This window comes from Nothobranchius furzeri, chromosome 5 (assembly GCF_043380555.1).
Source record: "Nothobranchius furzeri strain GRZ-AD chromosome 5, NfurGRZ-RIMD1, whole genome shotgun sequence".
NCBI lineage: Eukaryota > Metazoa > Chordata > Actinopteri > Cyprinodontiformes > Nothobranchiidae > Nothobranchius > Nothobranchius furzeri.
In genome coordinates, this window is record NC_091745.1 from 50625815 (window position 1) to 50640627 (window position 14813).

General features: G+C 42.7%; 1 protein-coding gene across 8 annotated transcripts in view; it reads right to left on the reverse strand.

Annotated features, from left to right (window-relative positions):
- Nucleotides 1–14813, reverse strand: part of ubr5 (ubiquitin protein ligase E3 component n-recognin 5) — a 91082-nt gene that overhangs the window by 65100 nt on the left and 11169 nt on the right. For 6 of the 8 annotated variants that reach the window (XM_015949313.3, XM_054740505.2, XM_015949312.3 and 3 more), the window contains exons 2-9: nucleotides 10101–10145; nucleotides 9912–9993; nucleotides 9247–9323; nucleotides 5764–5883; nucleotides 4946–5228; nucleotides 4689–4848; nucleotides 3905–4054; nucleotides 3001–3212 (exon numbers count right to left, since the gene is read on the reverse strand). In XM_015949313.3, coding sequence (XP_015804799.1) covers nucleotides 3001–3212; nucleotides 3905–4054; nucleotides 4689–4848; nucleotides 4946–5228; nucleotides 5764–5883; nucleotides 9247–9323; nucleotides 9912–9993; nucleotides 10101–10145 — 1129 coding nt within the window. The remainder of the gene's footprint in view (nucleotides 1–3000; nucleotides 3213–3904; nucleotides 4055–4688; nucleotides 4849–4945; nucleotides 5229–5763; nucleotides 5884–9246; nucleotides 9324–9911; nucleotides 9994–10100; nucleotides 10146–14813) is intronic. The other 2 variants (XM_015949310.3, XM_015949314.3) reach the window with 2 other exon arrangements.

Below are 14813 nucleotides of genomic sequence, written 5' to 3' on the forward strand. Positions count from 1 at the left end.
AGTCCCGCGCAGGGCTCTACTGCTGCGTTTAAGTGTTTAAATTTTTTTATGAATTCGATTAAAAATAAAGGCGCCCGGCCCATGTCCGAGGTAATTACACAGTCGTTGGCCCGAAGCCCGGCCCTCGGGCCGTCGGGCGGGGTCGACCCGAGGGCCTAGGGCTTCAGTGCAGGGCTCTATCTGGAGCTGCAGCCACAGTCGTGGGTGCCTGTCATGGCGGCAACCCCCAAACCCACTGGTGGACACTGGCGATTAGGGATGCCTTCAAGCTGGTCTTTCTGGCCTGTGGGACTCCAGAGGCAGCTGATAAGCATCGGTGGTCCAAGCAGTATGCGGCTCGGGTGGTTGCGGAGGCAAAAGCGAGGGCATGGGGGAGATCGGTGAGACAATGGAGCAAGACATCCATATGACTTTGTGGAGATTCTGGTCGACAATCTGGTGCCTCAGGAGAGGAAAGCAGTGTGCTACTAACACTGTTTATACTGGAGACGATGTGCTACTGACCTTTACTCGGAACAATGTGGGTCGATGGGCAGAGTACTTTGAAGACCTAATCAATCCCACCAGCATGTCTTCCAGTGAGGAAGCAAAGTATGGGGACTTTGAGTCGGGTTCTCCAATCTCTAGAGCTGAGGGCACTGAGGTGGTCAAAAAAGCTCCTCGGTGGCACTGTACCATGCTGGCAGTACGTTGGGCTCATTCCTGGTGAGAGTTGGACTCCACCACGGCTGCCCTTAGTCACCGATTCTGTTCATAACTTTTATGGACAGGATTTCTAGGTGCACCCAAGGTGTTGAGAGGATCTGTTTTGGTGGCCTGAGGATCAGGTGTCTGCTTTTTGCAGATGATGTGGTCCTGTTGGCCTCATCAGAATGTGATCTCCAGCTGGAGCGGCTCGCAGCTGAGTGAGAAGCAGCTGGGATGAGAATCAGCTCCTCTAAATCAGTGACCATGGTCTCGAGTTGGAAAAGGATAGAATGCCTTCTCTGAGTCAGGGACGAGGTCCTGTCTCAAGTGAAGAAAAGTATTTCTGTCGTGTTCACGATTGAGGGAAAGGTCGAGAAGGAGATTGATAAGCAGACTGGTGCTGCGTCTGCAGTGGTGCAGGCGTTGTGCTAGTCTGTCGTGGTGAAGAGAGAGCTGAGTCAGAAGGCAAAGCTCTCGATTTACCAGTCGGTTTACGTTCCCACACTTATCGATGACCAAGAACTTTGGGTAATGCTGGTGGTGATCGGAGGGACCGGTGGTGCCAGTGTTCGGCAGCCTCGCCTCAGTCACTGCGCCCCAGGGCAGCTGTGGCTACATCGTAGCTCATCACCATCAGTGTGTGTGAATGAATGAATGATACACTGTAGGGTAAAGCCCTTAGGAGTCCTGACTCTGTAAGGCGCCATACAAGAGCAGGTCACTTATCGACCGAAAGAATGAGATCGCAGATACAGAATGTTCTCACTGAGCGGCAGCTCCGTGCTACCCAGAGAACTTTACTCAACATCATCCAGCATGAAAATGAATCGTGCACGAGGGAAGCCCCCGCTGGCTGATTCTACTCGCCAATCGGAGTCGGTAGGCGTGACCTAAAATCCTGCCTCTGGTCAATCTCAAAGTGAAGATGGACAATTCCCTGTGTTTTGATGCCCACGTTGGTACTGTGGTGTCACCTTTTTAATCACCTGAGATGGTTGGCTAAAGTAAAGCCATTTTTATCTAGAGAGGATCTTAAGACTGTGGCTCAAGCTTTTATAACCTCATGCCTAAACTACTGTAGTTCTGTCTTATTTGGGGTAAGTCAGGGTACAGTAGCTCATCTCCAGCTCATTCAGAATGCTGCAGCAAGATTCTTGGCTGGCAAAAAAAGTTTGATCACATCACACCTGTTCTGGCTGCTCTTCACTGGCTGCCTGAGGATGTTACAATTAGTTTTAAACATCTTTTAATGGTTTTAACACTTTGAATGGACCGGCTGTGGCTTATTTTTATCATTAGGGGGCGACGGTGGCGCAGGAGTTAAGTGCTCGCCCTGTAATCAGAAGGTTGCAGGTTCGAGCCCCGCTCAGTCCGTCGTTGTGTCCTTGGGAAAGACACTTAACCCACCTTACCTGCTGGTGGTGGCCGGAGGGACCAGTGGCACCTGTGTACGGCAGACTCGCCTCTGTCAGAGTGCCCCGGGACAGCTGTGGCTACTAAGTAGCTCATCACCATCAGGGAGTGAATGTGTGTGTGAATGGGTGAATGACTGTTGTAAAGCGCCTTGGGGGTTTCAGGCACTCTGTTATATCAAATACAGGCCATTTACCATTTATTTGACAGAGTTGGTGCAGCCATATGTCCCTGCCCGAATGCTCCACTCCAAGAGGCGTTTTGCTGCTGGTGGCTCCTAGAGCTCAGCTAAAGACGAGAAGGGATAGGACGTTCTCCGTAGCAGGACTCTCTGGATGGATGTTGATCTTGTACATGATTTTACCTGTTTTTACTTGTTGGTTTTAATTGTCTTTGATGATTTTATCAGTTTTAATGTGTTACTGTGCAGCACTTTGGTGGCATGCCTCATGCCCGTAAGGGGCTCCATAAATAAAGATGATGATGGTAGGCGTGAATTTCAGCTGGCCACTCAGTCCATAGTCACCTCGGTCTCAGTCAGACCTCTGGGGAGGAGGTCTCAAAAAAAAAAAAAAAAAAAGAGTAGACTCATAACAGAAAGCTCATTTGTGACCCAGGTGTGAAACCAAATTCTGGTCTTGACTTGTACCCGACCGTACTGACCCTAATGTGTAAGCGTCATATGTGTCTCAGCTGCCCAGGGGACCGCTTTGGGATCAGAGGAGCTGGCCCAAGTGGCTGGGGAGAGAGAAGTCTGGGCTGCTGCACCCATGACCCGACCTCATAAGTGGAGGATAATGCATGGGTAGATGGATAAAAAGGTTCAACAAGGCAAAAGGGACAAGAAGTATCCTAACTTTTAAATTATTTTAGAAAGAAGAACGTGTGTACTAGTTTTACCTTGTCAGGCCACCACTGGAGCTCTTCTCCCAGGGAAACAGGGCTCTGGACTGGGATGGTTTTCTTGTCAAGGCTGGGCTCACCCTCACGGCTGGTGGACCCTCGCTCAGTATCAAATGAAGCCCCATCGAGCCATCGACGCTCACGTAACCTCAACACGGACTCACGTTCACGTAACAGCTCTGAGTCACGTTCTAGGGGAAGGAGGAGAACTGGTATGCAATAAGGTCACACCAGTGGGATAGAAGTAAGCCACTCTCTGGGAAAGACCCGTCAAAACGTTTTTCAAAAAATAAATGTTTAGAATAACTAATGCAAATTATTCAGTTGCAATGCTGAAGATTAGGCGGGAGTCTAAAAAATACTGAGGGTGAGTCACTTTGCACACTCGTCTTAAAAATAAGTAAAACAGGAAGTGGATAGAAAGAAAGAAAGCATGCAAATGGGCTGAAACTGGGCTACGCATATGTTTTTTTTTTAAACTAAAGTGCCTTAAAGGGTCCCTGTTAAGACAGGTAAGCCTAGCGGGCCTTTCTCAGAGAGCTCACAGTATGTACCACAGCCATGCAGCACACAACCCCAAACATTTATCAGAGTTAAAGTTCAACTCAAACAGACGATGAAAAGTTATGAAACTAATTAAAACAAGTATTGCTTCATTTTTAGATTTCATGTAATAATCAAAATTACATCTTCAAATACAGTTTGTCAAAAGATTGTTCAGAACTTTGAAACTCTTATTCAATTATTGCAAGACTCATTGATTCCTAAAAACATCTTTGTTTTGAATTTGATGATGTTGTTTTGAAGCTGCCCCAACAGAACAAAAGCCATCACCAGTGCTGCCACCAAAGCCTCTCCACACCGTCCTCTTTCATTAGTCAGAAGTGAACTGCTGAGTTACCTCTGGAGGATCCCAGGCGAGACAGCGAGGAGCGTCTAAAAGATGGGTAGCCGAAGTAGCTGATGTCCTCAGAGAACATGGCATCAGCATCGATGATGACGCTGGGATGAGCTGAGTGAATGTCTGCGTCCAACAGGGACATCAAGTCCTCTGCGCGAGAGAGAGAGAGAGAGAGAGAGAGGGGAGAGAGAGAGGGGAGGGAGGGAGGGAGGGAGGGAGGGAGAGAGAGAGAGAGAGAGAGAGAGAGAGAGAGAGAGGGGAGGGAGGGAGAGAGAGAGAGAGAGAGAGAGAGGGGGAGAGAGAGAGAGAGAGGGGAGAGAGAGAGGGGAGGGAGGGAGAGAGAGAGAGAGAGAGAGAGAGAGAGGGGGAGAGAGGGGAGGGAGAGAGAGAGAGAGAGAGAGACAACGGGGTAAAAACAACTATTTGTGTTTATTATGAAGGAGACGAGAACTCATCAGAAACACATCTAGTTCAATATTATCGTTGAATACTAATGAACACATCATTTGTAGTAAATCCAGTTTCCTCACTCCTTTCATTCCATCCTGTTCTGAGTGGTTAGCGCTTTACTGAACACCCACCCACACACACACACACGGTTTAAACAATAAAAAAAAAAACAGATTTATGATTTTGATAAGTCAGGTGATGTCCAGGTTATTTTAATGGTCACAATTTGATCTGCAGACTTTCATTCTTGTCGTGCTGCGCCGAGTCTCAACAGCTTCAACTGTTGAAAGAGAAGTTATTATTGAGTATTGTTAGAATATTTTCCCCCACACACCTCCTGGGAGATAAGACTCGCTAGCTGTGTCATCTCCATCATCTCCATCTTCGTCATCCCGGCTGAGCAGGTTGTTGACTGCCAGGTTAACATCCAGGTTAGTCCTCTGGAGCTCCCTGATGATCACACTTCTCGATTTCCCCTGAAGGACCACTTGAGCCTTGAGGAAAGAAAAGGAACAAGACAACGTGTCCACTTCAGTAAAGAAGATAAGACGTGCAGACAGGACAGGAGCACAGAGGCTGAGAGGAGCACACCTGTGTGATGAGTTCCTCAGGAATGACTGATGCTGGAATGACTGGCTGAGGCTGGCTACCCAGAAGTCCAGAGCCACGGTCTCTTCCTGTGCGAATCACTCTGGTCTGACGACGGGAATCGCGAGCAGCTGTGGACGACCTGCCTGATGCGCCTCCACTTCCTCCACCCCCTCCACTGCCACCCCCTCCTCCGCTGCTACCACCTCCTGCTCCACCTCCTCCTGCTCCTCCACCACTTCCACCTCCTCCACTGCCTCCATTCACACCAGAGCTCCAGCGACTCCTGTCACAAACAGGGCAAGGCCTTCATCACACAAAGCAGCAAACAAACTAGCAGAGCACACATGTGGTGGGATTCGGCATGTGGCAGCAGAAGCATGAACATCCAGCATGTAGAGAAACCAACAAACGAACGGCCAAGTCTTTTCTTAGGTTGCTAATGAAGACGAGGCTTTCGTCAAGTAAAATATACAGGTGGACTACAAACTCTGTCAAGTAAGAAAACAACACTTTTGTTGGATTTGAGGGGTCTAGGGGTTTCTGATGCACAATACAAGATGTGCAAAACAACATTAGGAGGAAAAACAAACAGTTTGTTGAGGAGGGAGGTTGGTCATCAAGCAGTGTTGATCCTGATCAAGTTTAAATGCACATGTTCTACTTTAAGACGTCTAGCAGCACCCAAATAAAACCTCTTCATACAGAACAGAGTGCACTGAATGTTGCAAACAAAAAACCCATACCCTCTGATATGACACTTCTGTGCACATCAGGCTTTCAAAAGGTTACTGGTCTCCGTCCATCCTGCCAGAACTTACCCAAGGGTGTTGCCTGCCAGTCTGCCCAGTGTGTCAGAACCAGACAGGAACCAGGGCGGATCACTGGTCCTGCCTGGTCTGGAGCTCCTTCCTGTCCCTGAACCACTGCTCAACTTTGAACTGGAAACAAAAGATGGGAGATAAGTTACAATCCTAGAAAAGTCCCAAAAGGACTGATAAAATGTTTATTTACTTTTTAATCCTGGGTTCACTCAGACTAAATTTAGCCCAGGTATTTGTGTAATTATACCCCTTGGTTCAGGATTCTTTTCCATTTTTTACTCCTGTGACTCAGGAGGGGTATTTTGGAGACGAGCATGGCAACACCCTTGGGAATCAGAATTGTCTGCAACTCATTCCTCTTTCAAAACTTTCCTTTAGAAGAAAAATCTTGGGTTACTGGGGCTGCAACAGCTTTCTCCTATTTCAGCATATTGCATGATGGTAGATATTTTGGTTTAATCAAGTTAAATGTGAACTAATGTGAATTTGTGAATTAAAATGTGCCACGAGAGACAAAAAATGTTTCAAACTGTACAATCTCTGTCTGTAAAATGTAGACAGATTCAAACAACTGCTACTGTAACTGAGACAAATATAATTTAGTCAGAAATCTGACATTATTTAGGTTATTATGTTGGGATTAAATTCAGAGGAGATACCGAGCATCACTCTGCCAGAGACGGCCCGTCATCATCTTTTCTGTTGTTTCCACCAGGCTACAAGGAAAATAATAAACAGACAATTTCAAAGAGTCTTATTTTGTTGAGCAAATCTTAGAGAGGAAAAACAACCCTCCACGGTAGTTAGGAGGTAGCAGGTGGTGGTTCTGCTGGCTGGAAATAAAACCAACAAAACACAGCAGCCAGTAAAAAGGACGTTCTTAGAAGTAAAACGTGACGAAGAATCAGACTGAGACAAGTCTTGTAGTTGGTGTTGAGAGATCAGGATTAGAGAAGCGTATACCTATTTCTGACGCTCAGCTCAGGTGTGTTATCACACTGAATATAGACCCCTTGATTGATATGGTTTCCATCCAGGTAATCTCACACATGCGGGAACCCCATCTCCAACCATTATCCAGAGCTGTATTTCTGAGATTTAAGCTAACAAAATCAAAGCTAGAGATTTAGATATTACTACTTTAGATCTTCTGCAGAAAGATTTGTTAGATAAACAAATGAAACGTATCAAAGTTAATAGTGTTTAGCATAAAGCTTCCAGACCCGTTTGAAATAGCCAACGAGCTGTGATGACAGTCCTCCTCAGAACTGGCCGTCTGGACTTCACACAGCTGAGCTACAAAGGAGTATCCGGATCTCTTAACGTTTTGCTTAGAAAGCTGAAGGATCGCTGTGACACCGTTCGTCTTTGGAGATTAACGGATGCTCCGTTTATTCTGGCGAGCAACAGAAACAGGAACATGAACAAATGCTCCAATTAGACAACACATCTTGTGTAATTATAACAAGACTGTTCCCGCGGGTCACACAGAACCACACCACACCGGCATCGTCAGGTTCACACTAGGATTGACACTGTAACCGGTGTAGTGGTAAACCCCGGTAAAAAAGTTGACAATAATAATAACCGTCTTGTTTTTAAAAAAAACTATATTAACTCGGTGGGTTTACCGTGGCCGCGGTGTAGGCGCGGTGACCCTTACCAGCCACAGTATCATCTGCTGAAGTTGCCGGCAGCACATGCGCACTTTGTTGTTTACAACCAAAACTTTCTTGAAGCTAAAGCTGAAATAATGGCCAAAGGAGGAGACGGCAGCGCTCAGGACATTTCACATTTATTATCCCTCAAAGAAGATAAAGTGGGAAGTATGGGCATCTTTTGGATATTTGAAGAATGCCGAGGGACAGTTGATAGAAGACGGCTATCTTGTTTGCAGCACGTGCAGGAAAAAAGTGTCTGTGAAAGGCAGCAACGCTTCAAATCTCATGACACATCTGCGTGACCATCACCCACAACTCTACAGTCAACGCAAGGCAAGTTAGCGTTAGCGTTTTAGCTAAAATACGTGATCCGAGGATTTGGGTTGAGGGAGAATGCAACGAGTCGCTACATAAAGCAGCCGCAGCGCCGCTACCTGCATATAAACCGTGTCGCGTACACCCCCATGTTGAAATGACGCTATGCATTACGGGGCTCCCAGGGGCAGATAAGAGTTTGTCTCTCTCCGAGAATAATTATGAATTTAACAATGATTACTGTCTGATGACATTTTCCCATATCTGCAAAGCTCACTGGAAGGACACAAACCGAGGACAATATTTTCCTGATATAGGGTTTATTACTCAAGTAAGGGTAAAAAAGTATCTGATTAGAAGGCTACTTGAGTACTGAGTATCATCTGATCTAATATTTTTAAATGATGACATCAAACAGACAAAAAATAAGAAGTTATGGGCAAATATTGGTATTTTAAAGACTAAAGGGGAAAAATGTAAACAAACAAACATAATTACAAAATAACACATTTTAGGCAAAATTTAGACACTAACTGAGGACAATATTTCCTGACATACAGGGTTTATTTAAAAAGTGTGAAAATGTAGCACGTTTAAAAAAATACCGCGATAATACCGAAAACCGTGGTCATTTTGGTCACAGTAACCGTGAGGTTAAATTTTCACACCGTGACAACCCTAGTTCACACACGTTTACATCTCAGGACTGATCTGTAGCACAGCTTTCCTTCTCGCTGACGCTTTCGCTCGGCCGGTGTTCCTCCCGGAGTTCCTCCGCAGCCGCGCATCATTATATAAACAAAGCACATGTCATCAGACGGCTATAGCTTCTTAGTGTCTGGACATGTGGGGCAGATGTTTTATTTTTATACTGTCACTAGACTTTAGCTCCCATGATATTGATGGTTTATTCACTCTATCCCAGTGTTGTTTTCAATTAACGATAACAATGACTAAATTATTTCTTTGATGTCATTTTTGACATTATAAAACGAGACGCTGACAAGCTCAAATAGCTCTTTGGTGACTAAAACTTTACGAGACATACAGGAGTTTTCATTAAAGAGATGAATGAAAAACTATGCTCTAAACGAATGCTGATAGATTTTATTTAGCCACTTTCTAGCTAAATTTATTAACTGACGGACAATAACCGTGGCCAACAGGGTAGGGCCATCTCTTTGCCCTCCAGCCAGAAGCTGGTGGCGTGGGCTTATGATGTCACATGTCAAGGGGTCTATATGACATCATTAATTAAAGCACCCATGCCGCCACACAAACATGCTGCAGGATGGAAAGTGTTTTAGAAAGAGGTGCATCTTAATTCTGCAGACAGTTTCTGTGTCATTCAGAAATGCTGAATCGCATTTTAATCACAATCAACTACATCAGCTAGCCCAAGTGCCTTCACCATTACTACAAGTAGACACAAGCAGTTTGTTTTCCAGTTTTCAGTCAAATCTAAAGAGTTTCCTGTGAGACATCCCAACATAAAGTCTCTCACCCATCACCACCATCCGGTTTGCTGAGCTCCAGGCGATCGGGCTGCACTGCAAAGCTGATTCTGCACACACGCCCATCCTTAAACACACACAATTGTTCTTTTTAGTGAGTGTTGCAAGCTATTGAAATATTAACAGAACAACTTTACAAAAACTGTTGTCATAATGCCCAGGATAATGTCCACCTATACACATATGAAAGCTAATGTAAACAGACAACCACATTCACCCCACCCCCCAAAGAAAACCAAATGGGCTAACCACCCCACTGGCTGCTGCTTTAAGCGTTAAAATGTCCATTTTTATATGTTATTCATCTGAATCAGATCATCCTTCATTCCTTAGGAAATGTGATCTTTGGTTTGATTCAGCAAAACTTTATTGATAACAAATAAAACCACAACATCTGCCATGTCTAGATGTAGAGATGTCCACGCTGAATGAGTGAAATGAGACTGAAACACACAGCAGCCGTTTCCTGTTCATAACAAGGTTTGAAGTGAATTACCATAAACACCAGAGACCAAACGTCAAACATTTATAGCTTTAATACATCAATAAAGTTAAAGCTGAGTGTTTAAAAATGAAATTCTGACTCATCTAATAAGAGAGCCTACAGACAAACACAGGTTTTATTAATGTAAATAACAGAGGGTTACAGCATCACCTCAAGGAGAAATCCAGCATGGTTTGGACCAACAACGCACTGCTTTAAGGTGGCCTGCTCAAGCAGACTAAGATGTGGATGGCTGGATTAAAAGAGAGCAAGAGATTAATGAAGTAACAGGATCATAAAGAGAATTCTGGTTACAAATGAAGTGAAACAAAAGTACATTTTAAGTTGATATAAACTCACCTGTTGTAGCTGTATTTGTTGAGTTTCTCTGAAACTTCACGAAGTCTAAAAAGAAGCAAAATTACTTTATTAATATATAAAGCTGAAAAGCTAGAGGTACTGAAATCTATTGGTCCTTTCTTCCCAACCAGCTAACTGTCCATGTGGTCAGGCTTATTCCTAAAAACAACCATGTACACAAATAAACTGGAGCTGTCCAGACGAAATAATCAATATCTCAAAGAACTGTGAGGTTCAGCTGCAGTTAATAATGAGCCGTTATATTCCAAGTACAGCGTATTCACTCCCTGCATGGTAACAACGCATTTATTCAATCCAGAGGAGCTCCATCGTCCTCGATGCCCTCGCCTGGTTAAGACAAGTGTGGCTGAGATACTAAAAGTGTGTGTGTGTGTGTGTGTGTGTGTGTGTGTGTGTGTGTGTGTGTGTGTGTGTGTGTGTGTGTGTGTGTGTGCGTGCGTGTGTGTGTGTGTTCACCAAAGTGCTAACCACTCAGAACAGGACGGAATGAGAGTGAGGAAACTGTGGATGATTATGTCATTACAGTATTCAACAATAATATTAAATCTGATGGTGTGGAGTCCTTGTCTCATTCATAATGAACACAAATAGTTGTTTTGACCCCATTGTTGTTGTTTGCGTACCAACCCAACCTGGAATCTGATTAATCTGTGACATAAGGAAGGCGTTTGCTCCTATGGATAGTGTCTGCCTGCTCTCCTCACTGCTAGCTGCATACAGAACATGGTGATTGATGAAGCACATGGTTGTGTTTTAAGCACATGGAAGTGTTTTAATACAAAAGAATAATTCACACAGGGGTCAACTAAACATTTCTGTGCATCATTTATAACCATTTCTAACAAGACAATCCATAGTTTGGTTTCCATGAACTCTTTTTAAAGCATTTTGAGCTGAGGCAAAAAGAGCACAAAACAACCCCAGACCTGAAAAACAAATGGATCTGTGCTCTGACTGCTAAATTTCTTCACATCCAGTTAGTCATTGCTTGTGTCAGTTTTGTAGCTCCCACCACCACCTAATCCCAACAACATACAGGAAATGTATTCAACCAAGTAACAGTAACGAGTAATGCACATGTGCTATTAGCATTTCGCCACCAATTGGCGAACACTTCATTCTAAATGTGAATGATCCTGTAGGCCAGGTGTCCGTGAGCTACTTTTACACAATGAAAGTAGAGAAGAGCTACTGCCATATTTACATGGATACTTTCCATGTGTGAATATGCTAATGTTAAAAATACTATGCTTACTATATTCACATGCTTTGTATTCACAAGTTGATTTCTCTGCATTTCAATACATCAATATTATAAAAACAAGGAAAATCGTGACGTTCTGAAAATCAAACTAAACATTTTGTTCAACTAATCAGATACTTTCTGAATAACAAAATACAAATCTACTTCATGTGAATGAGTTGACATTTTTAGAATGGATCAGTAAAATAACTTTATGAACACACAGGAACAGCTAACCTGGTCCTGTTCAGTCCCTGACCCCGTGACCTACCCTAAGCGGCAATGTCAGTTTTTCAGTGTGTTCATTTCTATTTTGTCATAAAAGAACAAATATTTCCAAAAACTATTAAATGCATTTATAAGAATTTTTTAAAGGCATTCAATACAAAACTTTTCAAGTAATTGTTTTGTTATGATTATTTTTTCAAACAATGCTGAACAAATTCTTATAAAATGAATAAAGCTGAAGGAATTTTTAAAAAATACAAGCTAAATGTGATGAAAACCCAGCACTCTAAGTTGTCTGAGCTGAAGTGAAAAAAGTAAAAACAGAAATAACATTTCTTCCTGCCGTCTTGGTTAATTTAATCATTTTTATAGAGTTTTCGCTCATGAAAGTTAAGTTTCGCTTCACTAGTGAATAACTGCAGGTAATAACTGCAGAGGCTTTGTTGCATTTATTGCTGACAATGTTATGGTCGGAGGTTTAGTTGTTGGTGTAGTTTGACGACTGTGCAACACAGAGCAGAGAGAGAGAGTTCACAATCATGTTTTATTGCTAAATGACACAATTAGCTGAAACTGTTGGGGGAAATGCGTTGTAACAAAATAACAAGAGATGTCTAGGAAGCCTGTGTTCATCATGTGTTAACACACAAGCTATTACCGCAGATAGAACTTTACTGTCACCTAAATTATTTTACTGGGGGTGTTTTTCTGAAACAGGTCTGTATAACTGACATCACCCCAATCAATTAATCTGCATATTTCCAGTAAAGATTTGTGCAATAATCAAATTTTCATTTTACTTCCACAAAACTAAATTTAGATTGGATATTACAGACAATGGGGACGGCTTGCAAACAAATAAAAAAATCCATCTGGGATTCGGGAGTGTGATGTTGAAGAGAAAAACCTCTTCAGTAAATTATTCTGGCGACAGCAAAGTCCTGTCTGCTTAATTGCTGGTTAACACCATTTCCCTTGAATGCTGCCCTATTAAACATGATAAACACAGACGTAAAAACTTTTAGACATCTCCAGCGATTTAGTTTGAACAAATCTCCACGGCTGTTTCATTAAAGATAATGACTAGAGGACTCCAAAGCACTTTACACTACAGTGTATAATTCACCCTTTCACAAACCGATGGTGATGAGCTATATTGTAGCTACAGCTGCCCTGGATTTAAGTGTCTTGCCCAAGGACACAACAGCAGCATTCTCTGTCCTGAGCCGAGATCTAACCTGCAACCTTCTGATTACTGGATAACCCGCTCTACCTGTTGAGCTACTGCAGCCCTAATAACGCTCGAGGTTGTGCAGCTCCTCTCTCCCAGTCTCTCTCACCCCTCTCGTGGTGCACCGCGGGTCTGACCTCTAGTAACCCCAGACCTGCTGGTCAGAGCGTCACACAACCAGAGGAAGAGAGAAAGCATAAACCTCCAACTTATTTATTAGTGACTGAAAAAACGTAGCAAAGCATCATTTTACCTTCAGTTATCCACTACTGAAGCAACACTTCCCTTCTATGAGAAAATGAAATCATGAAAAGTGATTAAATCAGAAAAAGGAAGAAATTTTATTTCTGTTTTTACATTTTTCACTTTATTTCAAACTATAAATGAATATCTTCATCTTTATTCATTTCATGAAGATTTTTGTGTTGCTTTGAAGAATGAATCAGAACATAAAAACTATTTGAAAGGTTTAATTTGAAATAAATTTCAGTGTTTCCCTTACATAGGCGTCGCCGTGTCGGGCCGCCACGGCTGAAATCCCAGCGCCATGCCTGCAAGATCCCGTTTTATAGATTTTTTTTTTGTGCCGTTTCCCGATGAAGCAGCGGGAACTACTCTGTTGTTGCTTGTTATCACAGCCGGCAGGCAGCAAGGAGGAGGCGGCAGGGCAGGGTGGTTACAGCTACGGATGAGCCGCGGATAAAGCATTTTTGACGAATACGAGCATGAAACGAGTAAAACTCGTAAATATCTGTAATCGTGCTGAAGAAAAATCCTCATTGGGTAACTGACTGCCTTCACTCTCTGCGATTGGCCAGTCACATGGAGCGCCCGCCCCTCCCTACACACAGAACTGATCCGCCCCACGCACGCACACACACACACACACAGTAACGGATCTCTGTGTTTGCTTCACTGATGCCCACATTTCTTCGGTACTCCCTAGGTTTTCTTCAGCTCGCCTCTTTTTCGGTTGAATATTGCGTTGGTCACTGCCTCCGCTCTGGTCGGGGTTTTTTTTAAATTATTTTAACTCCCCCCTATATATATATATATATATATATATATATATATATATATACATACACACACACACATACATATATATATATACACACACATACACATATATATATACACACATGTATATATATATATATTCTCTCTCTCTCACACTCACTCACACTCACACACAGTTTTGTTTAACTGTGTGTGGGAAAAATGCCAACAACGTTAGGAAAAAATCAGTTTAATCAAATTAAAATAAAATGGTTCTAGTATTTCATATTTCCTAGTTCCTACTGCATGAGTTCAGATGCATTAATTCATGCACTGAAATATTAATGTTCTGATTTTATTGAAAAACTTGTTCTGTAATAGTTCCTTTACTATTGTGATCAAAAATGTTTAATCTAAATTCTGAGGCTGCTCTGTAAATAGTTTTCAAATAAACAATACACATAGCAACTTCTAATCAATCCATATCAATTTCAGATTTAAAATAATGTATTGATGTAAACCACACCCACTAATTTCCAAATATAAATAAGAGGTGCATTCATCTGTGTATCTCCTTTGATCCACATTGGTGATGTTTTCAGCAAAGAAACAGATTCCTGAGTTTATGTTAGTAATTTTATTTATTAGGTGCATCTGACCTGTTCTATTTTTCTCTTAAATGAGATCAAATCAGTGCTTCTATGGGTTGTCTCCTCTCTGCACTAGAAAAATGTACTTTATTATAATGTTCACTGCAATGCATCTTGATGTTCTTAACAAATGAATTAAATCAAAGATATTGGTCAATAATGCCAAATATGTAAATTTGTGTTTCAGTCATTTTTATACTGGCTTAAAAATACTTCATTAAGTCTACTAAGCAGGGATGTAGAACATGTTTAATAGGGCCAGCCCAGTAATGATCTTGGACCAAAATAAAGGGAGCAGAAAGTCAAATAAAGGGGGCAGAAGGAGATGTTTTTCCAGACGC